The sequence below is a fragment of the Malurus melanocephalus genome, unplaced genomic scaffold (genome assembly GCF_030028575.1).
Source record: "Malurus melanocephalus ecotype Western Australia unplaced genomic scaffold, MMel_1.1 scaffold_628, whole genome shotgun sequence".
NCBI classification, from domain to species: Eukaryota; Metazoa; Chordata; class Aves; order Passeriformes; family Maluridae; genus Malurus; species Malurus melanocephalus.
Window position 1 is genome coordinate 68,184 of NW_026623860.1, and position 26,638 is coordinate 94,821.

Genomic DNA, 26,638 nt, shown 5'->3' on the forward strand with positions numbered 1-26,638 from the left:
TGTTATCACAGTACTGGGTACCAGTGTATTTACTATTCACCTGAAAACACAGCCAAGGCAAAGGAAGTTCTCAGCAACATCAATCATCTGCAGCCTCTCATATCAAGCCATGCAGACCTGCTGCTCAGCTCTGCAAGCCAACGCTCTCCAGACAGCTTGAAGAATTCTTTAAAGATGCTTTCAGAAAAAGTAAGATTCAAATCTTCACTGCCGTGGAAAATGGAATAACCAAGTCGCTAATTGCTGGGGTTTTTTTTACTGCATAAATTGACTTTTCAGAGCATCAGGAAATGTTAAATAAACTCRGCTAAAATAAGCTTCAAAATGTTATTACTAGAAAAATAATGTAWTAAGCATTTCTGTAGGCTTTCCATATAGAAAATTAATGAAATCTAAAAAGATTGCCTTTATTTAAAAGTTTAAATAATTTAATTTCATGTATCTTCTTTATCCTCTAGTGGCCACATACTGGGGTTTATCAAAATATCAACATTTAGGAATAATTTTATGGTATGATAAATCATTATTTTTAATTCTCTTTCTGTTGTGCTTCAAGCTGCTACTTGTGGGAGATAGTTCAAGCCAGGTTTGTGCATCAGGTTTAGATAATAGCCTGATCAGAAATGGTGATGCAGCCTGGAAGGAGAAGTTAGGAAGTTGGCACCAGGAGACCTCAWTTTTTAATTCTCTTTCTCCTATGAGATCCCTCTGTAGTTGTAGGCTCTTCCTCATGTTAGTTTCTTTAATTCTAAATTAAGAAGATAATATTTCCAGCCCATCTCACAGACTGATAATGAAGATTAGCTGAAGCTTGTAGTAGTTCCCAGCATATGTTATCCCATAAAAATATAAACCCTCCAGCTGTGAGGTTGCAAAAGAGTTCCCCATCGCTCCATGGGCCATCCCTTCAGGAASGTGATCCCAGGATGGCTTYRTAACRCCATCAATAACCATTTCAATATATCTTCAGCTATTGGGGAGTGGCAGCCCTTGTGGGCTGTTGAGCACCATGATCCCAGCAGTTCCTCCTTCWGTGGGAGAGTTTCAAATCCGAACATCAAGCTCAGCTGCTTGCTGGGAAGGCATTGCACCGGAGCCACGGGGGAGAGAAACATTGCTSTCAGTGGCAGATGTGTAAATCCACAGCAACTCTGAGAGCACTGGAGTCACTGTGAATGCCAGAGATAATAGAGGAAAGCAGGAATTCATCCTGGAAATGAAACAGAGGAATTTAGGGAGAGGGGCTGTAGCAATTATAGTGTACTGTTCCATGTCGGAGGGCATTTTCAGCTGTGCATGGAACAAGTGGACCTGCTCTGCTGATGGTTGGTTCAAAGAAATCTCCATGCACAGGTGAGCCAAACCAGGCAAAGGAGTGTTTGTTCTGCAGATCCAAAGTGTGGTTGCCAAGGAATGTGTGTGTGAGTTCTGGGCAGGAGCAGGGGATGGTTTCAGAGGTGCTGAAGGCAGCCCATGCTGCTAAAGCTCTGCCTGCTGGAGAGTCTCGCTATAAGAAAGGGCAAAAAAAGACAATCTAATCCAGTTTGCAAAAGTCATAGATATTTTATATTTATAGCTGGTGACTTAGCTGTATATATTCATATTAACTTTCCAGGGCCAGGATTAAATTGCTGTTAGTACATGAGCTCGGGCTCCCAGAAGGATTCTCACAGGCTGTATTCCATGGATGTCTCTCTGGCCTCCACCTTTTGCTCAGAAGAGATTAATGCAGTTGTCCAAACTGCTGCATGAATGGTTCAGTACCTGTTTCCCGTCCATTACCAAGTTTACACTGAGGAAAAGATGGAAAATGCAAATATGATAGGGTGGAAMCATTGCTGAGGCAGCAAGGGTGGTGGGACAGCTGCTCGAACAGAAAGGAAGAGAAATGGAGATGAAAGACCCAGAAACAACTTCATGGGAATGAAATACCATTTCAAACACCCAAATTGACTGAACTCATACAATACTGTGATAAGATCCCACATAGTTAATTCAAAGCATTGTATTGATGTCTTAAAATAACCTATCTATATGATCTAGTACAGTATGGAAGTACCAGGACTAACAGGGTGTCCCTGGTTGTATTTGAGATAGAGTAGCACACACTCTGCCAAATAAAATTACATGATATCTCCTTATATTCCTGAGGCATACGCAGTGCTTCTGCTATTCCATCTTTCCTATACTTTTTCTATGTTAAAAAAATGTTCTTACAGTTTAACTCCATAGAAATTTAAAAATGAAACAGCTGTTTAAAGAAGTAATAAAAATGATTTGCCTGGTGATTAAATTCCACAAGTTTATTAAAAAGTAAATCACTTGATATATAGAATATAAGCTTGATATATAGAATAATTCTTTCTATAATTATTAGGTAGCAGTGAGTAAATCTGAGCTATCAATAATGTGAATTACATTTAAGTGTTCATGCTCGAAATGGAAGGACTGGCTGCATGGATTGAAAGTGGAAAATTAAATCAAATAATTCCACTGCTACTTCTTAAATTGAGCTTATTTTCTCATATTAAGCATGGTTTYACTTCTCCACATATAATTTGCAATTTACTGTAGTGTTTTCCTGAGACTAACCTTTTATCATCAGTTTTTGTTAATTGATTAAGGAAACCTTTAGCTGTYGACAACTGTATCAGCATTTGCAGCTTGCAGAAGGCTTGATAAATTCATTTTCCAGCTAWGCCTATCTTTGTTTGCAGAAATATTCTTTAGTAGAGTATCTAAAAGAATTTGCAAAGTTTTAATTTCTTTGTATAGGCTCATTTTGTGATTTCAATGCAATTTCATAAATAGTGATGTTCTGCAAATTTAGTTGTACWGAGCTGTTAGAAAATGAAGTTGAAATGTAGATTGCTGTTAAACCAATGGGATCTCTGAATGGAATTTAATTAGAGAATCATTTTAATTTCTGTATGAAAAAAAATGGAGGCTTGCTTCTGTACTGATTTGCTTTAAAATAATTAATTTTCCCTATGAGATATTTCTATACAATTATATAACTTAAACTTTTCAGATCATTACCTAATATACATTGCATTCATAGTGGACATTCCAATCAAGTTGTCCAATACTCACAATTTTCTGCAATTTAAAGCTTTTTTGAGTGTCCATGCCTGAGCAGAGAGCTGGAATGATCTCAAACAGACTTTGCGGGGAAGATAGGTATGGAAACCTCAGCAAAACCATGATATTGCCATTTCTAAGGATAGAGGAATAATGTAGTTTCAACTCTCTTCATATGAAACTGTAGAAGAGTCTTGAAGAACTCTCATTTTGGCATGGTAAGGCAAAGAATGGCAGGGTTTGATAGCAATATTCCCCAAAGAGTAATTTATTCTCCAAACATGCACCATGTGGAAGTTGGAAATGCAGAAAACTGTTAAAAAACACCCTTTCCCTCAGGCACCAAGTTGGTCAGGGGGAGAAGGAATGGGTCTGGTAAAATCGCCAGGGAGATGAGTAGTGTTGCCAAGCCTAAAGAATCCCAAATCAAGTCTGAAGGAAGTCCTGATTTTGGTTTTAAAAATTAATAACTTACCTCAGATATGCCTGAGGTTCTTATTTTTAAAACTTTCAATATTCATTTGCTGTAAAAGTTTTCAGCCTTTCCATATGCAACCATTAACATTTTTTTCCCCCTAAACCTAATGAAAACGGGAAAAAGTAAAAACTTCTCAAGAAAGTACCTAGCCCAGCAGCTGGAGCCTTGTGAAAACTGTCAATTTATTTGGAGCCTTTTTGTCTTAAATGTCAGTAAACTTTTGGGAGCTGATTGAGGCAGGAAGGCAAGGAAAATAAGTTGAGTAGGAGTGGATMATGTAAATATGGTAAAACTTCAGCTGTACCAGTCAACATAGAAAAATTATACAGAGATTGAATAGCATCTTCAGATGGCCTTTGAAAACTACTTCAGGATTTCCTTTCTTTAAATAATTCATAAAATCAAGCTTGAAATCAGGTTTCGCCTACCCTGATAAGTAAGTATAAGGGTTGATACCTACATGTAATGAAATTTATGTCTGGAAACATTACTTTTGCAGGTACTGCTGTTTCAGCAGTGGTRGGTTTTATTTAGGTAGAGGATTAAACTGGTTATTCATGTTTTATCTGACACTTATTCAGAAATTACTGTGCCATGGTTGGTTACTCTTGAAAGTGGTTCTTGTTGAGGTTTKCCTCTGCAGGTGAAATCTGGAATTYGAATGAAATGTGAAAAGATTATGATCACTATCACAGCTACTGTACTCTTGTATTAATCCTTAGCACAACGGGATTGTAGAATGTGATGATATTGATGCCTTATCAATCGGGCTGATCTGAAAGAGAGGCCAGACAAAGTTAAGAGAATGAGAATACACAACTTTAATCCAGGCCTAACAGGCCTACTGGTACATTAGGGCAGACAAAGCCTTCTCCTGAGGCTGTACCCAAAATGGACACCGAGTTACGAGATCTTCACCTTTTATACTTTTCTAAGTTCTGTCTTATTAACATATTGGGCCTCAATCCCCCAATGATCTTTACAGGTGATGATGTCAATCACCCCAAACTTGCTTCCCCCCCCCCAACTCACTGTTGTTTACATATTTTGGGGCTCTGAGGCAGCGAGGTGTCCTTGGATTCAGGCTCAGAGAGGGATTGTTTTGTCTAAAGATGGGAGAAAGATAGTTTTTAGTGCTGTACTGGAGGACTACAAGAATACAGACGCATGAAAATATAGAAACGAAAAATCCTAAGGCATCAATATCCCTAAAACCCTTGAAATGTTCCTCAGTGTTTGTTGGCCTGCTTTACTTTCTGCCTCTCAGACAGGCCTGAAACAAATTCCCGCTCTGCTTGGGGATGTTTAGGTGTGAACGTTTGCAGCAATGCTCCATTCTTTGGTGTAACCTTTCCCTGGTTGATCCTTTTTGCAGACGGAGCTGTTTGTGCACGCGTTCAAGGATCAGCTGGTCAGAAGTGCCCTTCTAGCACTGTACACTGCCCGACCTGGCTGCGTGCTCAAGAAGCCAGCGGTGCCCAGGAGCAGTGCTGAGGAAGGGGACAATGCCCAGCAGCAGGACCATCCCTCTCAGATCAAGAGGCAGGACTCTATACCCCACCACTCTGAGTACGACGAGGAAGAGTGGGTAAGTGGCCAGAAACATTGGTTGGTGTTCAATGAGAAACCCTACAAATCAGCACAAACAAGCACAAGCCCTGAGCGTCCTTGTCCCGTGTCTGTGCAGTGCAAAACCATAAAATTGTGTTTTTCAGATACATCACAGGTTTGGAAACTYAATTTGAAGGCTTTTCCTAAGTACAGTGAGCTGCTCTGAGACTGCCTGTTTGTGAATATAACAGTGAAGACGATGAATATCTCATTTCCCAGACAGAAAAATAGTGCTCTTTGCTCTTACTTGAATTAGTTTTGGTAGTCGGGCAGATTTAAGGACTGGAACAGCATATGCTGTTCAGAGGGAAATGTATTTTTCTTCCCCACCCTCTCCAGCACCCCTCCCCAGCCCTCAGGCTCTAACCAGTTTAAATACTCATGAATTAACCCTCAGCAAAACAGAGCCCTTTTCCCTTAGTCTCTGTTCTTAGAGGTTGTGTAAAAGAATTAAACAYAACTTGTAGATTATTACATTCTTAGCATATCATTCAAAGATATGTATTATTTATATGGCTGAGATTTTATAAATCAATTATTTTGGTAGATGCCTTCATAAGAGATGTGTTAATTTGTTACATCCATACTCAAGCTGTTTTTATTCAGTGAAGGCTCATACTTTGAGTTCATCACTGAATTCTCATAAATGTAAAGGATGCCAGCATATTCATCTCCATTGTAAATAATTAATAACCTRTGTGAGCTATGGTATTGCACCTGAACTGTAATTTTTATCTACACCAAGAATAAGGGAAGAAGAATATATTTCTTCTAGAGAAAAGGCAATTATTTCCATCCCCATGCATTAAGTAGTCATGAGATTTAAACAATAAATGACTCATTCTTTTATTTGTCCTCTGGTTTTAGAGCCTTGAATTCGCTTTTCTTGTTTTCTCTACAACCTGAGGGGCTGGAATGGTGGTTCTTTCCTTTAAACTAAAGCCAAAATGTTTGTTTTCAACTGTTGAAACGTTCAGAAATATAAMTAACACAATAGGTGTCATAAAAGAGTGAAATTTTGCATTGGAAAAAACAGTGCTTTTGTGGTAGCTGTATTTTAATGTAGTACTGCAATTTAACATCTCTGAAGAGAAGATAGTTTTGCTCTTTGTCATAATGGATTAAAAAAAATCTGCCAGGTGCTTGGTCCTCATCTATTAAAATGCGTAAATGCATCATTTGAAAGTGCATCTATTTTTGCTGCTGAATTAGTAAGATCATCTTGATTCAAAATTAGGTGTATCTTTCACTGTTTTCTCAGTTAAGCTGAGTCAGTCACTGTCAAACTTGAGACAGTATTTGAGACTAGAGAAACTTCATGATTTTTTCTGAATTTGAAGGATTAAACCTTGTACAGATTTCAGTTCGTTCTGTCAGCAGAAGTGATGGATAATGTGAGTTTTAATGATCCAATTGTCATTAGCAAGATTAAAAGAGAAAGAATAAATTCATATAAAATTTGAAAAAATATTAATCTACTCTGAAAATCAACTGTAAAGGAAAAAACTTTTAGATATATTGCTTTGTATGCACAGTACTGTGTACTCCTTTGATGTTGTGAGCTTTTTCTTTTTATCAAGCACTAGTGTTCTATTTTGCAATTGGAATTTCAACTTCTGTTTTGCCTGAAATCTAAATCCTGAAACAACTTCTTAAGCTGACCCTGTTCCTTCCACTTCCCATGAGTTTGTTACCTTCTGACCATCACAGAAATACAAATACTCATCCCAGGGTCACTGGCAGCAGCCTGGATTAAGCTGTTTATATTGGTGCACCATGCACAGGCAGCAGGAAMGCATCACTGTTGGAGGAGAAATATTTAACTTGAGAGTTTTACCTTGCCTCTGGGTCGATATTCTCTCCTCCTCTTGCCAGCTGCTCCTGCCATCCTAGAACCTCCCTGCAGGAGGGCATGAAGSAAATCTTCATGGATAATACAAGACAAGGTGGGCACATTGCCCCTTGGAGCTGACCCTGCTCTGCACCTCTGACCAAGCTGTAAATGCAAAAACTACAAAGGGCAGATAAAATGGCATTTCCAAAAAGCCCTRCAAGAGCTGATGTGGTGATCAGACAGGGAGCTGAAAGACTGATGTGTCTGGGATATAATCCTGGGGTTAATCACACACATTGCTTAAGATATTTGCTTTATCTGTGAGCTGAGCTCCAAAGRATCTTAAGGAAATACCTGAATATCCACCCACAGGAAGGACACAGCAGCTTCAGAGCACTGGAAATGGAGGTGCACTGTCATTCCTGGCATTCCTGAGTAAAGTACCCAACTGCAGTGGTGTATATGGAGGGAGAAAAAATTACTGGGGAACTCTGCAGTGAATTCAGAAAGGCTGAGAATCCTTCGAAAATGAAGAGACAGCTTCTGGACCTCCACCAGCCAGCAGGGTTTAGGGGGACAGCGTGCACCTGGGTGCAGTGAGAGAAGAGTATACATTCCTGCTCCCCAAAATAAAGAAGCTGGATTACTGTCTAGTGATACTTTCAGGGCAGATGGAAATTAATTAAATTGTTTTTCAGTTGGGTGGGAGAAAGAGAATTATTTTACAGGTTCATTTTCAATTGTCCTAGGAAAAGTACTCAGCTTTCACTGATGCCCAGGCCTGGCTTTCCATGGGGATCTTTCAGTGTGCGTGTCTGTGTGCCAGTGCCACAGCAGAGGTGACAAYAGAGGTGTGACCACGACCATTTCTAACTAGCAACATGCAGCTACATGTGCCAGGACTCCCTAACACCCCAAATGAATTCTGAACTCTAGAAGAAGATGTAAATATGTCATTGCATTTTCTCAGTGGGGTCAAGCCCTATTACAGATTTCCACCTTCCCTGTCATTGCCTTGACTTTTGTACTTAAAGAAGCAGTAATGGGAGGCAGACAGAGCCCTTATTTCTTTCATTCTCCCATACCACAGACTTGTCATCCACATGGTTCCAGCAACTAGTGGGAAATCTGTGATCAGGGGAAAAGCATMCTGCTTAGGGTCTTAGTACTTCAGTGTACTTCAGGAATATTTCTCCTGATCCTTCACTTACTTAAGAGGCTGCGTGGACTCTATTTTCTCCTTCAACCTGGCAAATCCTGTAAAATGATCAACCTTGTGAGGTTGTTCTTAGGMAAATTGAAAATAGACTGCTTAAGGAAATGAAAGGTGGGTGGAAAATGTGTTAGACTACAGGATAATATTCTGGAAATAATAGTGCATGACAATGTGAAATGGATGAATTTCTTCTTATGGAGAATCATAGAAAGCCACTTGATTTCCACTGATTGCAAAATGCATTTTTACTTGATAATTATTCCTGCCAAACGACAGAATTTCAACAGCCCTCAGAAAAATGTGACTGCCTTTGGTGCAAACACAGTAACATCTCAATGAATGATAGCTCTACTTTTTCTATCTGCCTGCAATCCCAGGAACCTCCTGTGTGGAGAAAAGGAGCGGTGGGACAGCCCCTTGCTCCTCTCACTTGCTTGTATATAAGAAAGCCAGATAAATGGTAATAGGAGTGAGCTTTCTGTCAACAGATGTTTATGAATTTTGCTTCTAAACCCTCGGGGAATGTCTGTGTGAATATTGCATAGACATCATCTCAATGCTGGGTTAATAGTTGATTTGAAAAGAGAAGAATGCTCTTTCCAAAGTGGAACAAGGGTTCATATTTTTGTTGCTTGTGCAATAACTCCAGATGCTCATTAAGAGCTTAATGCTTTTTGTGTTGGGATTAAACTTGCCCAGCAGATAGAGGAAAGGGAAATTACACTGCTGTAGCCAYGCTGAGCAACTTGAGTTGAATATTCCTGAGCAACTTCAGTGACTGAAAGCCCTGAAGTTTCCTCACAACTCTGCTAAAGTTGCTGGTATTTGGGGGCCYGAATTTTTACTATTTTCAGTATTTTACTGCTCTTCATAGAAGCCTTCTCCCCAAAATCATAGTTACAGGTGATAAAAAGCAGTTCTTTTGCACATATTCTAAATTTTTTTCAGGATTTCTTGAGGTGCATAGAGAACAAAGTTTCTGAAGGAATCTACACCTGTCTTCTGTCTTTTGACTTTTAATTGTATCTAAGCATGTGAGTTTCAGATATGCATATGTCTAATGCTTTGTTTCATCTGTACAGGTGCAGATATTTTCAGAAGTTGCACTGTACATGCAGCACTTTAAAAAACAGTATTTGTGGATTAAATGCAGTTCTGCTTGGGTGTGACCAACCTGCCTCTTTTTCGTAGTATGGTTAAAGATTGAGTTTATCTAGGGAGAAGATGAAACCATAGTTTCTGTGTTCAGCTATAAACTGAATGCTCTGTTGTCCTTAAGGCAGCCCACAAGAAGGCTCCAGTAATCAGGTTTGGGGAGCTGGAGGATAGGAACTCTGTTGTACAGGTTGGACAAGCCYGTGCTTCTGTCACTCATCACAGGGTGCATCCTCAGGAGGAGGGGACAGGGAAAGATCAGGTCCTTCTGGTCAGGAAAGGCCTTAAGTGTGGCATGTAGTCAAAAAGTTACATTACATTTAAATGATTGCCTTAGTGATTGTTTTAGATTTGCCTTCCCACAAATTCCAAGTGTTGACATTTATATGGAACTATGGCATTGCTCTGAGTTTCCAGTTTCCTTTAACCTTCTGTCTCACTGTCTTTTGCAACTCCATTTTGGTGCCTGAAGACCTGACTTATACATAATGCTGCTGGCATTGTAAAGTACAAAGCAAAGTTGGGATATTATCCTCCCATTTTTAACCCTCATGCAAAGTCTGGTTGCTCTGCATTATTTTATTTTATTATGACTCAGCATTAAAACATGTGCATGCTCKGGATTTCTGTGGATTTGTTATGGTTTTGTTTTAATCTGATTGCTTGTTTCATGTGCAGTCTCATTTCTTGCATGGCTTGTTTTTCTCCTTATTCTGTGCCATGAAAGTGGGTGCAAGAGCTGTGATTTCTGCAGTGTCCAGCACTTGGAGGACCCTCCCTGTTTATCTCTTCCATAACAATTCTTTCTTATACTCCACATTATTTCTTTAGTCTCTACTCATACAGAATTTCTGCTATCACYATATTGCTTCTGTAATTCTCTTATTTATTATCAACTCAGTTAAATGTGATGGCTGCAGTTTATGTGAGAGGGGAGGAAYGAATTTGGAATTTTGTTGCCTAATGAACATGCCATGACAGCAAGTTTCTCATTCTAGTCYTTGAATTTTAGATTTTCTTCAGCAGAGTAACTGATGTGATAAAATACAGGATATGTTAAATTATCAAAAAGAAGTTTTTAAGCACAATGACAGAACTGCCAGTTCCACACAAGGTTTGATTTGGCAAGGCTTTGAATATGCCTACACTCTTAAGGTATCATTTAAATAGACAAACTGCTCAGTTCCTGCATTTTCATGTCAAGTTGGAAGCACGTGTTCTCCCATGTCTAAAAACCGTAACAGTTTGGATTTGTTTGCACTGCCAGAAAAAGCTCCAAGAGGAAGGCTGAGGTTGGTAATAAGCTGAAGAATGAGAGAAGCAGTCATATGCTGACACCTGATATTTCTAGTCATTCACATGAGTCTGTCTCCACTTGAAGGTGTTAATAAATTACTATGGAATCTCTTTTTTTTTTCCTTCTTCAGTAACATGCAGTGATAATTCTGCTCTTTTCAGGACAGGGTGTGGGCTAATGTGGCAAAAAGTTTGAACTGCCTTATTGCCATGGTGGACAGACTGCTGGAAAAAGACACCATCAGCAACACTAAAGAGGGTGAAAAYGAGCCTTCAGCAGCAGATTGCAAGGTGGTGCATACAGGTGGTAAGCAACCCCCCCTAATTTATTTMTTTTTTAAATCATTGAGTAGAGTAAATACAAATTTAAACAGCTACAGGAAAGTCATCTAAAGAAGACTTCACATCTTGATGAGAGTGCTAACAGCAAGGTTTTCCACACTTGTAGGGAGGTTATTTACCATATGCTCAGACTGCTCAGAGTGCTTGCCATGCTCAGCTGTCTGTGCTACAGTGTAAACCTTTTGAAACCACAATGTTTTCTTTTTGAAGGTCGATGTAATTTAATTTACAATAGATTTTATTTGCATGTACTGTTTTGAGGGAAAAAAAAAAGTGTTTTGGCCTGTAGGAAACCTGCAAGAAAAGGTGAACATTCTGTATGAGTGTCATTCTTCTACAAACCCTTCCCCTTCTCTGAGGCAATATACGATTTTTGTTTTCTAATTTGGTAAAATTCATTTTTACCTGGATATACCTGTCAGCCTGTGTTAAAAGGCCCAGTAGAAAAATTTCATGAGATAATGTAAAGAAAATTTTGTCCWCAGCAGGTCCTTACCCCCAAATCTTCTGATCTCCTATGGCTTGTTCATGTTTGCATTCTCTATGAACAGATTAGAYCTGCTTAATAAGTCTGATGAGACTTTCTGGTCTGAAAGTGTTTTGCAATGAATGAAACAAATCCTTGGTGATAGTGGTGGTAGTCCTAACACGAGGAAATCAGAGCTAAACTTTGTGCCCTTCTTCAGTTAAATAAAACAAATAGCTCCCCATACAAAACAACAAACCAACACAACTACTTTATTTTGTGGAGCTTTGCATAGTTTAGAGTTTTTCTTTTTTCAGTTGTGCATTTTGTCCTGCATCTTCCTTTACGTGTTCCCCACAGAATTAAATGGCAACATTTTATATCAAGAGTTTTAAAGTTATTAGTACTCACTTGTAATTTCTTTCCTACACAATAAGAATTAAAATTACTCTTTCAGCTGGGTATCATTTGTGCAGTACTAGTGAGTTCTGTGAGATTCTGGTTGTAGTGTTGATTGTTAATGAAGCTGCGACATCTACATTTTTACCAATATGAGAGATTTGTTCTGGAGTCCAGGAATCCTTGTTTTCAGTACAGAAGTGTTGGACTTGATTTTGTATGAATTGTCCAGAGAACAGTTTATTCTTTATCTGTTTCCTTCTCTAATTTTCTGTCTGCCAGGAATGTCAAGTTAGAGAGGTAGATGATATTAACTCTGTTCTCTAGTGAAGGCAAAGTATCAACACAGCTTTCGACATTATTCCTGCCTTCYTCAGAGAAAGTACAAATATTTAAGTCACGTAGATGTAGTTTTGAACTTGTAAGAATCCTTAGATAGTGARCCCAAGCATATCCATTGTGATTAAAAGCACAAAATTGAATATTGTTCTTGTTCCTAACTCCCTTCTCTTCCCTGTGGTGCTAACAAGMTTTTCTGCTATTTTTAGAAGTCCARTATGTCTTGTAGAAATGTTTTGYAGGTAAARTRGTAGTAGTAGCACCCTTTCCCCCAGTGGCTGCAGTGCATTTGTGTGCCTGCATAGACACACAGGTCGTGGGCTTTACCTGCATTTCATGGTTATGGAACAAAAGTTYAGATTCCCAGACCTCTCTCCTCCATCTGAAAGAAAAGGTATGATTTAGGGTAATTATTTTGGAATGCTTTCTGTCATGACTAGCAATTCAAACTTTAACAGATTTTCTTTCACTCTCTCCAACCCYCTGAAYATGTCCTCTGTTATTCTGTGTAAGCCAAGAGATGGATTTAACAAGTCCATTTAAGTCTTTAATTCTAGTTACAAAAAGTGTGCTTACAGCTTTGATTCAGGTTCACACCCTACACAGCAAATGAAATATTGGTTAGAGCTTTTAGGTCGCAAGCCAAGAAAAAAAATTGCAAGTTACATAATTGTAAGTATTTTAATAAGCCATCATCACAGTAGAATGGAAGGTAGATCTTGCTAAGCCATGATAAGAATTGTAATGGTTCAAAAATTATAGGTGAGTTTCATCCAGCTGAGAAGTTGTCTTCKGGAGCTGGTGGGCCAGGGACACAAAAAATATCAAGCTGCTATGGTGCTGGAATAAATTCTTCTCTTTTTCCTTCATTTCAGGGCCTTCCCTGTTTCTCTTGAATCAGTGCAGGTGCCCTCCAGTGAGAGCAGAGTCARTGCTTTTGTTGAGCTGTCCTGAAAGTTCTGTAACACCCAATCACATGAGAACTGCAGAGATTTGTGGGGCAGACGTCTCTGTTGTCAGATTCTCCTTTTTGAGGAAGTTTTCATTTGTGGAATGCCTTGACAGCTTGTAGGACTTTCAAGGTCACATAGAAATGGAGATGCTTTAAAATTGCTTTCTTTTATAGGACTAACTTTAAAGACAGAGCTTTCTGAAGAGCTACCCAGGTGTATGCCAAAGTGGTTGCCTAATGATTTTCAAAACCATTGCCTTTGGGGCCAGAATTTTCCATGCTTGACTTCTCTGTGAGAGTGGGTTTAGATGTTTGTTTTTCTCTGCATCTCCCTCTCTGAAAATTAACAAAAAATCCTAAGGGTGCACCATGAAGCTCCTACACAGCAGTTGAGATTCCAAGTTTAGASTCATAAATTTGGCCTTAATTCTTCTTCATTTTACACTTGAAGCCTGGTTGTGAGTTCATRTCATTTTCCTAGATACAAAATCAAGGTGTGTGTACACTCATGGATACATTTCTAAAATTACAGAATTCTGTGCTATTTACTATTCACAAACATGACCTAAATGAAAAGCTTTCCACATCTTGCTATTATGTATTATATGTAATTTGAGCATATTTGAGCATAATATATTTCATTAACACTGTAAATGTATGGGCACAGATTGATCTTTGAGTCTGACACTGCTCTAGTGCTGGAGTTGATCCTCAGAAGAATTATGCTGCTTTCATAAGAAAAAAGAATACAGAGTTTTTAACAAAATGTTGACAAATATGCCTTGAAGTATGGGATGAAATTTTTTCTTATTTAGTAAACCTTACCCTTTATTTTGTAGCATGTAGCAATGAAAAATATTTCAAAGAATGCGCACGTTCATTTTAGATGATAGAAAATGTTATGACAATAATTTGATGCAATAGCATCTTCATGTGAATATAAAAGCTATTATTACATATATTCAGAGCTTCCTAAAGTAGGTTTATATATGCAGTCTTGGTGTTGMCATTGTGTGATCTTATTCCTTTTTTCCAAACATGTCCATATTTATTGTTTGGAATCTTTGTAATTGGAAACATCAGGGTACATTTTCCCTGTACCCTGCCTTTCAATGTGAATTATACCTTCCTAAGCTTAACTTTTCATGCAGTCTGACCTTTGAGTGTATTTTAAAGACTGAATTTGAGTTACAGTTACCAAGGTAACATGCTATGGTTTCATCAGTTGCGGGATTATGATTCCTCTGCAGGATAAATCAGGAACAGTAGAAGGATTTTAAAGGAGAGGGGTTGTTTTCTGTTGTTCTTTCAACTCTAGTCTGATTTGCCTTGGAGAAATATGTGACAACATTAAATTCGTTTTATTTTTGCCTTTTCATTTTCCATGAGAGCTGGAATGTGAAAGCCTGTCCTGCAGCATCAGAGGTGCCAGTGGAACACAGCAGCTTGCTCYCGTGCTTACACAGCCCCTGACAGATCTCCGTGTTGTTTCCATCTGCTCCTTGTAGCAGAGCTCCCACCCAGCTATTCCTCTGCTGCCTCTGGGTGAGAGTCCCTGATTTGGGAACACAGGATCCACCACGCTGTCAGACTGTGTGAGTTGGCAGTGATTGCACCTGCACTTTGCCCTTAAGTGCATTACAGAACCTCAGCCTCTGTGAATTGGCCACTGCCAACCTTCAGCTCAGGTAGCAAAGAGCACTTCAGGAATGGTGCCACATTTCCTACCTGGAATTAGAGGAAACAGCTGTTCATACACACATTGCTGAAGACAGGTGTGGGTTAATTTTTCTGGTATTATCTGATACCYGTTGGGGACTACATGAGTTTAGATTCAAACTTTCTGACTTTCAGTGCCCTGGTGATAGGTGCTGCATCCCTTCAGTGCATCCCTTCCAAAGCAATTCTGCTAGAAGTGAGAAAYAGAGCCATGTTCTRGTTTTATTTTTATCTTCATAAAAGYTTTTATTAGAAGTTATCATTTAGTCAGGAAGACAAAAAGTTTTCCTGTGGTYTGTGTTTCCTTGAGTAGCAGACATAATTTATTTTGAGCAATCACTTCTGAAAAGCTTTCTTTTCCCTTCCTCTTCCTCAMATTTTTCTTTCCTTTTCCCTTAAGCTTGTTTTTGAATGAATTCTACTTTTGCCTTTTCCTTTCCCCTCTCACTTCTGTGTCATCTTTTTCTTTTTGACAGGATCCTTGCCTGGGCTGAATGTAGCCCAGCACACAAGACAGCTCCTTAGCAGTACGTTCTCCAATACTTAGGCTATAGACAGAAGCTGAAAATTGTGTAAGGGAAAGAAAGACTRTTTAAATGAATCAACAAGCTAAAACAAAGTATCAGAATATTTAATTGCACCGCATTCATAGAGCAAGATTTATCCATTACTCCTATGTTTAAAGTGTGTTTGATGTCCTTAGCTTTGTTTTTTATTGCCTGTGTCTTCTTTTTCTGTTTTCATTGTGACTAAGCCTGCTGAGATACCTGTATAAGTATGATTAAATGGTTTCAGGTTTCACTATTAATCCATGTGACAGTGTAGAAAATCTTGGGTGACTACAATGGAATAACAAATCCCAAGAACYCRYAATCATTCTTCTGGRCCTCCAAACTGTGCAAACTSMTGRTTTTTAAAGTGCAGGAACACCAGGAAGACTTACTCAGATTCTTGGTGATCCTGTGAGAAATGCTGCAGCATTGTGAGCACGAAGCTTCATCCTTTCTCAGAGAGCTTAGCCCTCATGCTGCAGTTAAACTGAGCTCCAGGAGCTGAGTGGCAAGATGAAGAAATAAGGCAATGACCTTTTTATGGTGCAAAGCTGAGTATGTGAACCCTTCTAAGTCAGTTTATCAAAACTCCCTTTAAAATCTATTAAGAGGCTGTTGCTGTCCTAGGTCAGTAAAATGAAACTGGTTTAATTATTTCATGCTGGTTTTGAGGGTTTTACTGCTTCTCTGTGTRGGTTGGTTGGTTTGATTTGCCTGCCTTTYTCCTTAAAACAGAGTTTGCCTAATGTTCTATTTGTCATATCAAGACAACACCTTTATGTTRTTTTTACCTTTATTATTTCAATTCTAYCATAGATTATTTATATGAGCAGGTAGTAAGTGATTAACCCAAATGAAAAGTTATCTAGTGGGTAGCTGCTGTAATGTTTGTTACCATATGTCTGTAGTGCCCTCCTTTCCTTTAATAATACAACATTTTGCTTTCTTTTGCTTTTAATTTCAGGTTTAGTTTTTAATTTCACACCATTTAAGTTTTGAGGTGACTTAAAGCCATTCATGGGTTTTATGTGTCACAARCAGCAGTGACAGAATTGGCTTTTTTCTCTGTTGCCAGGGCAAAAGGAGATAGGTGTGCTATGCTGAAGCTTTTCCTTTTTGGTTACCAACTTATTTTAATAAGCACTTCGGTGGGCCTGGCTTTGAAAAGAGCAGGAGCTTGCTCTTCTGCCAAACTTTATCAAATTTAACATGTATTTTGACATACTGCAAGTTGGCTGTGAGCATGCAGAGCTGAGTGGCTGGGTGCTAAGCAGGTCTTTGCCTGGGCAGCCCTGTTGATTACAGGAACAYGGGACTGAAGGGCATTTTCCAGCAACCAAAGGGCAAATCCTGTCACAGACTGAGCTGCCACAATTCTCTCAGCAATGGACATGGAATATCTGCTCAGTGCTTTGTTGAACATACACTTTTGTTTTAATCTCATTCTAACTGTGCAGTGGTTGTACTATCATTTTAATTTCATCCTTCCATTTTTCATTTTAATATGTTTAGCTTTAATGCCTTGTTTTAGTTTCCTTTCCAGAGGCTGACTAGCACAATTTTTGTATTGAATTTCCTTGCTTCATCAGTAGGCTCTGACAGCTTTTTTGGATGCTAAGTATTCCAAACTGACAGGCTGTCCATGTCATTTTAGTGACCTGACAGTCATCTTGGAGCCTCCTTGTTGCTTCTGTTCTTGCTCTTAATGTCTTTTTGGAGATGTTTGCTCATTCAGTTAATTCTTCAGCCTTTTTCAAAGGATTTTCTGCTGTGTTGTGGATACAAATCTTGCAATTTTAATTTAAAAGAAAGATGAGATCTGAAGGGTTAATATCTGTGTGAGTCTGAGGAGGTGTTTAACAAAAAAACAATAATTCGTACCATTCCTTTCTTGAAGTGATTCTACACAGGTATTCTGAAAGGTACTGTATCCTAAAATTTATACAAACTGATTTTCCAAAGTTACTCAAAGAAAACTCCTTTAGACATGTCAGCAGTAATTCAAAAGCAAGCAGCATCCTCAGGTATCGAGTGTTGTGGCAGATTAGGTCCAGATATCATAAGTCTGAATTTAGATCAGGTTTTTAAAGCTCCCATTACAAAGAATACATTTTTATTTATTGTATTATTATTACATATTTATGCCTTGCATATGGACAATGTTATTTTCCAATATCTACTGAATTTACTTGTAGGTTCAAACCACAACTCTTCTTGGTTTGTTTGTTTCACTATCTTCACTTTCACAGTGGTTCTCAGTTTTAAGGAACAACTTACAAGCTACAGTACTTACAGATAAGTAGATGCTACTGACAGATTTTTGGAGCTTTGTGCATTGTTAATGAATGACCCTCACTCATTTTCCATAAGGAGTATTTGCAGCAGGACATCCTGCATAACAAGTGACACAGGGCAACCTTAACAGAGCAGAGATTGAGCACCTTTTTTTCCCAGAGTTGTCTTTTTTAAGATGTCAGTCTCTGATGCACCTCTTATTTTGATTCAAAATAAGAGGGTAAGCATGCAAACATACTTTTCCATTCATGAATGTTCTTTTTTTTTCAACAATGCAATCCCTTTCATGTTTGACAACTAGCACCACCTTCTGGGGACTGGACATCCTTATTAACTGAGATAAGAAGTTGCATTGTGAGCAAGGAGTAGATTATTTTGGAAAACTTAATCCCTCAAGGGTTGTCTTTTTTTCCCTTTAACATGTGTAACTCTATTTATATTCTAAAATAATTTATATTTTCTCAGTTGCTAAGGTTATGTTTTCTATAAATTTTTTTCTATAAATTCTTTCTAAACAATTTTTATTGTTTTCCAAAAAGCCAAATGCATATATAAATAAGGATCTGTGTTATTTGGGACATAAAGTACTCAGTAGGATTTATTTTTAATAAATTTTGTGTGAATGTCCTTTAATGAAAAAATGTTCTTGAGAATTTCAAATCTTCAAATTCCTTTTAAATGCAACTCTTACACATAAAAATTACTTATGTTAGTAAGTTAGTATTCTGAGCATGTAGTCTCTCTCCCAAAATGTGTTCTGAGAAAATTATCTTGAAGTTACCATAAGGTAAACCATAAGGGTGCAAAATAATTTGGAAAATTGTTATAGAAGGTGGTTATCAGTTGTTTACTGCCAACCTGGAAGGCTGCATGAAGGAGAATCCACTTACATTTGTTCTGGGTCCGGTATTATTCAGTATTTTCATTACTGACTTGCCTTATGAAATATGGATGATGCTTATAAAATTTGTAGATGCTTAAAGCTGGGAGAGGCTTTAAGCACKAAGGGAGCAGGATTAGAATGGATCCTGATGAAATGGAGCACTGAAATATTAGACTGCAGTTCAGTAAGGACAAACACAAAGTTATGTTCCTGAAGAAGCAGAAATCCACAGCGCAGGTGGAGCCMTTAAGTGGCAGCTCAGGAGAAACAGATCCAAGTGTTCTGCGTCATGTGGCCAGAATATGACCCCCTCTATTCACAAAATTAAAAAACAGGTTGGGTTGGAAGGGACCYTAAATCTCATTCCAAMCCCCCACTGTGGGTAGGGACACCTTCCACTATCCCAGGTTGCTCAGAGCCCTGGTCTTGAACACTTCCTGGGATGGGGCATCCACAACGTCCCTGAACAAACCTGTTCCTGTGCCTCACCACCCTCACAGGGAAGAATTTTATCCGAATATCCAGTGTAAACCTACTTTCCTTCAGTTTGAATCAATTCCCCCCATCCTGTCCCTATGTGCTCTTCTTTTATGAAAAAGGCTGTTACCCCTATCCACATAACCTGAAACTGTAATAGCAGGTACAAAAGTTGTGGTTAGTTCTAGAAACCCAGCTTTTCCTCTTACTCTGGTTGTGAGAGGATTTGCCACATCCTCAGCCCTGCTTTCCCACAGACAATGTCTGTTTGCTGTACCTTCAAGTCTACTTTAAAATGGCCAAGTATAATCTTTTTCATTATTTGCTCAAGTAAGTAACAAATGCAATTCTTACCATGTACAGCCCTGCTCGTTGGTTCAGGGTGCTTTACATCTTTTTGGGCTTATTTWGCTGCAGTTGCTCTCGTTGGCATATGTTTAGTGATTAAATTAATAAATGACTGTAATTTGACTTGAAAGGAGAGTTTAGATTGCCTGCTCTATCTCCTCTGACTTCACACCTTTTTGTCTACCTTATTTCTAAATTAGTCTGTGTTTTGCAGCAGCCTCTGGTTGTTCTTTTGCTTTTATTCCCTGGAATAAACACCCCTGTTAGACCTTGCTATTTTCTCCTCATGAAGAGGGCAAGTCAAGTTGCTGCTCAGCCTTTTCCATCGTCTTAAGAGATTAAACTCTAAATCTTGGTAACTCTGCTCTGCAAGCTCTCCATTTTTCCAGGAGTCTCTTTAAAACACGTACACCAGACCTTGGCATGCRGTGTGTCATCACTCTGCTAGTCAATGGCATGCATAAAATCTCCTCTTTTTGCTGGAGCTTGTACTTGGGGGTGGCTTATGATCCATTTTGTGAGGATGGCACTCCTTTCAGAAGCGCTGTTTTCCAGGAAACACTTTCTTAGTCTGCATTACTCAGGTTTAAATATGTATGACTGTGTTAAAACATGTGTTRTCTGACCACAAAGTCAACAAAGGAACTCAGGTTGCTCCCTGAACCTGCTCTGTCCTTTTCCCCTTTCCTGCTTCTTACTTTTTGTGGTTTCTCCCAGCTCTCAAAGTTCTCCCCAGTCTTAGGCTACATTTTATTAAGTCCTGTGTTTATCTGGAGCTCAGCCAAACTGACTGAGCAGCTGTGTCTCCCTGCCCAAAGAACTGCCTCAGCACTAACAAGAATTCACTGGCCTGACTCAGAATGTTACCTGAAATAACACACTGCTGTCTTCCACCTAATTACAACAGGTTTTATTTATCATTGATTCTTAATTACACTAATCTTCAGGAAATACGAGCCAATGATGGACTGTGTTAAGTCAGCTGCATTCCCAGCTTTTATATAGATTGTTCTAAACGGTTTTAAAGTATACAGTGAAACTAAGATGTAGATTCTGAAGGAAGGGGATTTGTTTTTATTATTTGCTCAGCTTATGGGGTAGGCAAAGCCATATGCAACTACAGTGCAGGTCAGATTTTATTAAATCCTGTAAAATTTAGGAACAGCTGGGATAATTGGGCAAGTTTGTATAAACTGTTCTGATTTTCCTCCATTCTCTGTTTCATTTGTAATGTATCAAGGAGTCCCATTTTTCAAGCATTTCCCTAATTTGTTTTTTCTGATAATCCTAGCATATATTTTAACAGGGCAAAACATATGTCAAAATAGTTCTAATTCTCTCTGATAGAAGTAGCTAAAAATTCAATGAGTTCAGTATCTCTAAATGTTTAAAGAAAACAATATAGAGAGTAGCTGAAAAGAAAAATTTATATGATCTGAAGCTTATTGTATTTCCAGCCTGTACCTTAAGTAGGTAATATCCTTCCAGATACCTGTTTGTTGTTGTGTTTTGCCCTCCAGCATCCACCTTTTTTTCTGAAATATGGGGTTATTCTCCCTGCTTTTGGGTTTTTGATGCTACTTCATTTCTTATGTAGCCAGTTGTAAGTCCTGGAAAGAACAGGAGATCTTCATCTTCACTGTATTTATCTTATGCTAAATGAGGTTTTATGTGTTTCTATTTGTAACACTTAAATGCAAGTTTTACACAGATGTTTGGACTGTTAAAAAGGCCATTGTTTTGGGGCATAGTCAGGTTCAGGCCAGGGGTTTAACCTCAGTCTCAGTGGGAAGCTGGAGTCCTTAAATACATTCTCTGGTGGCATTTCTGGTTCCACGAGGGTTTGGGGAGAGCTGCAGGGTTGTTTGAAAGGGTAGGGTGATCCACACATCCAGCAGCTGTCCTGCCTTGCAGAAAAGGGTTTTTCACTGCAATTTTTCCACAGTGGAACAGATGACCTGTCTTGTTGTAGGTGACTGGTATGAGCAGCTCTACCCGCTGGTGATCACGCTCAAGGACTGCATGGGAGAGGTGGTGACCAGGGCCAAGCAATCCATGGCCTTTGTCCTGCTCCAGGAACTTGCCTGTGGCTTGCCCCAGTGTTTGATGCTGACCCTAAGGAGAGACATCGTCTTTAGCCAAGCAGTAGGTTGTCTTGTGTCCCTTCCTTCCTTCTCTTGCTGTAATTATAAGCATACTGTTCATGCCTGTGTTTGTGGTTTTCTTTTTTGTTGGTTTTATTTTTTAATTTTCCAATTTTATAACTTTTAACATCTTTTCCATGATATTCACCTAAATATTTTATGATGCAGTAGGGAAATAAGTATTAAATAGAAATCCATAGTACTTGTAACACTGAGTTAGAGAAACAGGTCTGCTGTGGTCTGGAAAAGTTGCCTTATCTGGCTTTTGTACAAAGAATGGTCCATACAGCTAATTTTAGACTTCCTAAGTTATATATTTTTCAAGTGTGAAGTTTTCAAGCATGAATATGTCTTGTTTGGTACTCAAAATCACAGAATCCCAGAACAAGTAGGGTTGGAAGGGATCCCTGGAGATCCCCCAGTCMMATCCCCCTCCCTGGGCAGGGTCACCCACAGCAGGTTACACAGGAACACATCCAGGTGGGGTTGGAATRTCTCCAGAGAGGGACACCCCATAATCTCCCCTGGCAGCCTGGTCCAGTGCTCTGCCACCCTCARTGTAAAGAAGTTTTCCCTCGTGTTGAGGTGGAGTATCTTGTGTTTGAGTTTATGGCCTTTGCTCCTCMTCCTGTCACTGGGGACCACTGAAAAGAKTCTGGCTCATCCTTTTGGCACCAGTTTTGAGATATTTAAATGCATTAATGAGATCTYCTCTCAGTCTTCTCCAGACTGAACATGCCCAGCTCCCGCAGCCCCTCCTCATAGGTGATCCAGACCCCTCATCATCTTTGTGTCCCTCCTCTGGACCCTSTCCAGTAGCTCCTTGTCTTTTGTGTCCTAATGAGCCCAAAACTGAGCACAGCACTGCAGATGTGSCCTCACCAGGCACTGGCTAGGCAACATTCAAATTAGGGATTTTTTTCTCCTGGTCACCTAGGAAATAGAGAGCAGAGTGTTTTCAGTTTGCAGCGGTATTTTAAGTGTTCAAAGACTGTTATCATGTCTCTTCTCAGAACTGTCTTCCCTTGGTAAAGGAAGGTAAACTGAAGCTTTTTACATTTTCTCCTGTAGATCATGTTTTTTTCAGATACATTTTTTTCTAAATATTTCACTAAATTTCTCCCTAAAGTTATGTGTTGCAACTGCCAAGGAGGCTCAGTTGCATTAGATGTTGAACCCTTTCAAATCCATCATAATTCACAGTCCTAAGTGTTCAAAGCCTGGCTACAGGGGTTCTGGTCTGATTTATGTCAGTGTAAATAATGCACAATGCCACAAAACAAATTAAACTTATCTAACATAAATKAAGGGAATATTTCACTACTTTRTRCACAAAAAAGGCATAAAWAATATATTATTATGAAATCATGTATATAGTYACTAAACAGAAATATCTATGCTGTTTTCTCWATATCTAGATGTTACCTCTGTTGTGTATAAYGATAACAAGCCTCATCTKAACTATTTGTCTTGTAACAGTGCAYCCCTTAATTGCATGTRTTTTAATTATCTTTATAGCTCACTGGATTGGTCTGTGGGTTCATAATCAAATTGCACACAGGTTTACATGATCAAGGATTTTTACAACAGCTTCATACTGTTGGATTGCTCGTGCAATAYGAAGGACTCCTTAGTACATATAGTAAGTATTGCTCTGGGACAAAACAAAATTCCTTAGGTATCCAGCCCAGAAGTTTACCCAGGAAGTGCTTATTTTTATCTCTGCTCTSTTTYCAGTAATTTGACTTGTTGAATCAACAAATATTATCCCTAGGAGACACTAAACTTCCACATAACATCACAGCTGAAGTCATTAATACTGTGTTGTCAATTCTGAAGCAAAAATTATTCATCTATTTTATTCTGAGTTCCTCTGAGAACATGAGCYGATAATTGTTCCACCCAGACCTCACCCAAAATATCAGGTTTATAAAGCTAATCTAAAGAGCAGATTTAAACAGTTACTGCYTCTATCAGCCTTGGCCCTGATCCCCAGGGCTGTTGATTTGAAGATAGCCTGAAAACTGTTTAATTCCTTAAGTTTGTTAAAGATGCCCTTACTGGATAGATATTAATAAGGGAGGGAGAAGTTGCCTTATGTTTCAAACTTTGAACTAKATCTATTGGAATCTTTCCCTAATCACAGATTTTTGACCGAAGTAGAGGGACTTAGCATTTTTACTGCTGTTTAATGGAGTCACTCACTTGGAAATTTCTGTCTTGTCCCCTTTTGCATGATGCTCATTGTTACTGTTCTCAAAACCTTTGTCCTCCATCAGCAGGGCAGACTTTCAAAAACATTTTCAGAATAGACAAAAATGGCTTTTCTGAGGTTATTATTTGCCTATATAGAGCAGGCTGATTTTCAGAGTTGCTAAATTCTCATAATTTATGCCACAAAATTGTCAGCAGTGCTTGAAATCAGTCTGGTTTTATGAAGGTTACTTTAATGTGGATTTAGGACTGTGATTTTTTAGATGCACAGAGTGGAAAACATAATCCTCATCTTGCTTTACTATAACCTATACAGTGACTGATCTGCCAACTCTGTTAATAACCTCTTTAATCTTTTTGTGTAGGTGAAGAAGCAGGAATGCTGGAAGACATGGCCGTGGGCATTTCAGATCTGCAGAAAGTAATGTTTAAAGTCATCGAAGCCAAATCAGAAGATTTTTTGCCCATTATAACTGGGAGGCGGTAAGAACCTTCCTGGGYTCCAGGAGACAAAGCTGCGGTTTTAATCTGCAGAACACAAAACCCAGCTAATGGTTTTCTTGTTGCTGAATTCTGTTTTGTGGAAAGTGCAGTAGTTTTACTTTTCAGAAGGTCAGGTAGTAGGGATTTTAAAAGCTAGTAAGCTCTGTGTTACTCTTTTGATGGAAAGCTAGAGGTTCCAATTACTGATACAAATTAATCAGAACAATGTCTGGGTTGTGCAGAGCTGCCGGTGCATTATTCATACACAGACACTGAATCAAAGACAGGTGACAAGGTCATTATTTACAAATGTTGCCTCTGAGAAACTTTGGTTTCGAATGTCCAGAACTTGTATTTCAGTGTGACAAATGGAATTTCRATTCCAAGAGTTCGGCCTTGATTCTTTTTAAGATGGAAACCGAAAAAGTTGGATGCCAAAACTTCGTGGTCACTTTTGAAAAAGAAAGCCTTTCTTTGCTCCTGGACATCACAGAGGACATACACAACCTCAGAAATCCTTGCACAAARACACTCATACTTTATGAATCTCACATTAGTACTGTGGAATGTCAGGACATAAACTGAAATACTCCATTAATTTTGGCTATTTGTGGGTTAACAAGATTGGAATGGATTTTTCGTCTTCATTATTATTCTAGTCTGAAGCTCCAAATGTTTTTACTTTTGCAGAAATCACTTCCTTAATAGTATCATTACTCTTAAGATGACTGTAAATTAAATTCAGCTAAAAGCAGCAACTTTTAGAAAATATGTTTCCTCTGAAGGGGGCTTTCACCACTGATTTACTTAATTATTCTGGATGATTCACTCTCATCCTATGGGCTTTCTGAAAAAGGATTGAAATAAATAGCAGGAAAGCTGGAGTACAATAGGCAACACATTGGGAATAATTAAGAATAATTATGGTGTGTGGCTAAAACAGAAGGAATACATCCTTTGTAAACCACAGCAGTCAAAAATCTTGAAAAATCCAGTAGCTGAATTTACTGGCTTGCTGTTGTTGCTGTGGCCTGCTGAACTGTCACACCAGGAGGTCCTGGACTTGAAGGAGACCTGAGCTTTCAGCTGCCTCAGGCATCCTGGATTAATGGAGTAGTCAGTGTTTAGGAAGAAGAGCTACTGCCCCTAAATACTGTACTGTACTTTCTGGCAGGTATTCACTGGATGGGATTGGGATCAGAAAAAAGTAAAATCTATAAGGTTTATGTGGAGGAGTCCCATTCCTCTTGGAGCTGTGATGAGACTGCTCCTATCAGGCAGCATTGRAAGTCAACCATAAAAAGAAAAGACAGTGAAAAACCTAGTTATTTTCTAGTTAATGTTTAGGAAACCTTCAATTTTTAGATCAGTTTGGTTGTTATATGGTGTGGCTCATTAAAATGAGACTAAAAGACTGAAGAAATGCAAGACAGAAAATCAAGCTACAAATTGTTATCTTGAAGAGTCAATGTATTCGCTTGTCTTTGTTCTTTCTAGGGAAGTGCTTAAGAAGAGATTTTGTATGCACAAACAATTCAACCCAAAGTGTGTGGCACTGTCTAGCATTGCACTGTCCTGCTGGTGTGGGTGGCTGACCCTGGCCACCCAGGGGAAGTGAAGTTCTGTTCAGGAACTCACATTCAAAAAGATTAAATAACAAAATGAGAAGCAAAAATATGTACTTTTAGAAAATTCTTTATATCACAAAAYATTGAGTTGGAAGGGACCCACAAGGATTGTCAAGTTCGAGTCCTGGGCCTGCACAGGACATTCCAATCATCACACCATGTGTGGGAGAGCTTCTTCCAAACGCTTCTTGAGCTCTGTCGGGATTGGTGCACGGGGGAGATGTTCCAGTGTCCAACTGGGTCAAGGACATTTTCCTGACATCCAACCTAAATCTCCCCAGACACAGCTTCAGGCAGTTTTCCTCGAGTCCTGTCACTGTTCAGGAGAGTGCAGAGATCAGTGCCTGTCCCTCTTTTCCCCTGGTGAGGATGTTGAAGGCCACACTGAGGTCTCCCCTCAGTCTCCTCTTTTCCAGGCTGAACAGACCCAGTGCCCTCAGCCGCTCCTCACACGGCTTCCCCTCAAGGCCCTTCACCATCCTTGTGGCCCTCCTTTGGGCACTCTCTAATGGTTTAATGTCTTTTTTATGTCGTGGCACCCAAAGCTGCCCCCAGCACTGGAGGTGAGGCTGCCCCAGGTCAGAGCAGAGCAGGACAATCCCCCCGTGCCCGGCTGGCGATGCTGTGCCCGATGCCCCCCAGGACAGTTGCTTTCATTGTGCAATTGGTAGCAGACTTTTTAAAGTTACCAAGAATTATCTCTGAGATTTCACAAAGTGTTTTTTAA

At 39.1% G+C, this 26,638-nt stretch overlaps 1 protein-coding gene across 4 annotated transcripts in view; it reads left to right on the plus strand.

Moving 5' to 3' along the window:
- The window catches only part of LOC130583799 (inositol polyphosphate 4-phosphatase type II-like), a 111,596-nt gene that overhangs the window by 45,844 nt on the left and 39,114 nt on the right, over positions 1-26,638 (plus strand). For 3 of the 4 annotated variants that reach the window (XM_057383382.1, XM_057383381.1, XM_057383380.1), the window contains 6 exons: positions 12-189; positions 4,935-5,147; positions 10,834-10,978; positions 21,415-21,587; positions 23,105-23,228; positions 24,166-24,283. In XM_057383382.1, the coding sequence (XP_057239365.1) occupies positions 12-189; positions 4,935-5,147; positions 10,834-10,978; positions 21,415-21,587; positions 23,105-23,228; positions 24,166-24,283 (951 nt within the window). The remainder of the gene's footprint in view (positions 1-11; positions 190-4,934; positions 5,148-10,833; positions 10,979-21,414; positions 21,588-23,104; positions 23,229-24,165; positions 24,284-26,638) is intronic. The other variant, XM_057383379.1, reaches the window with a different exon arrangement.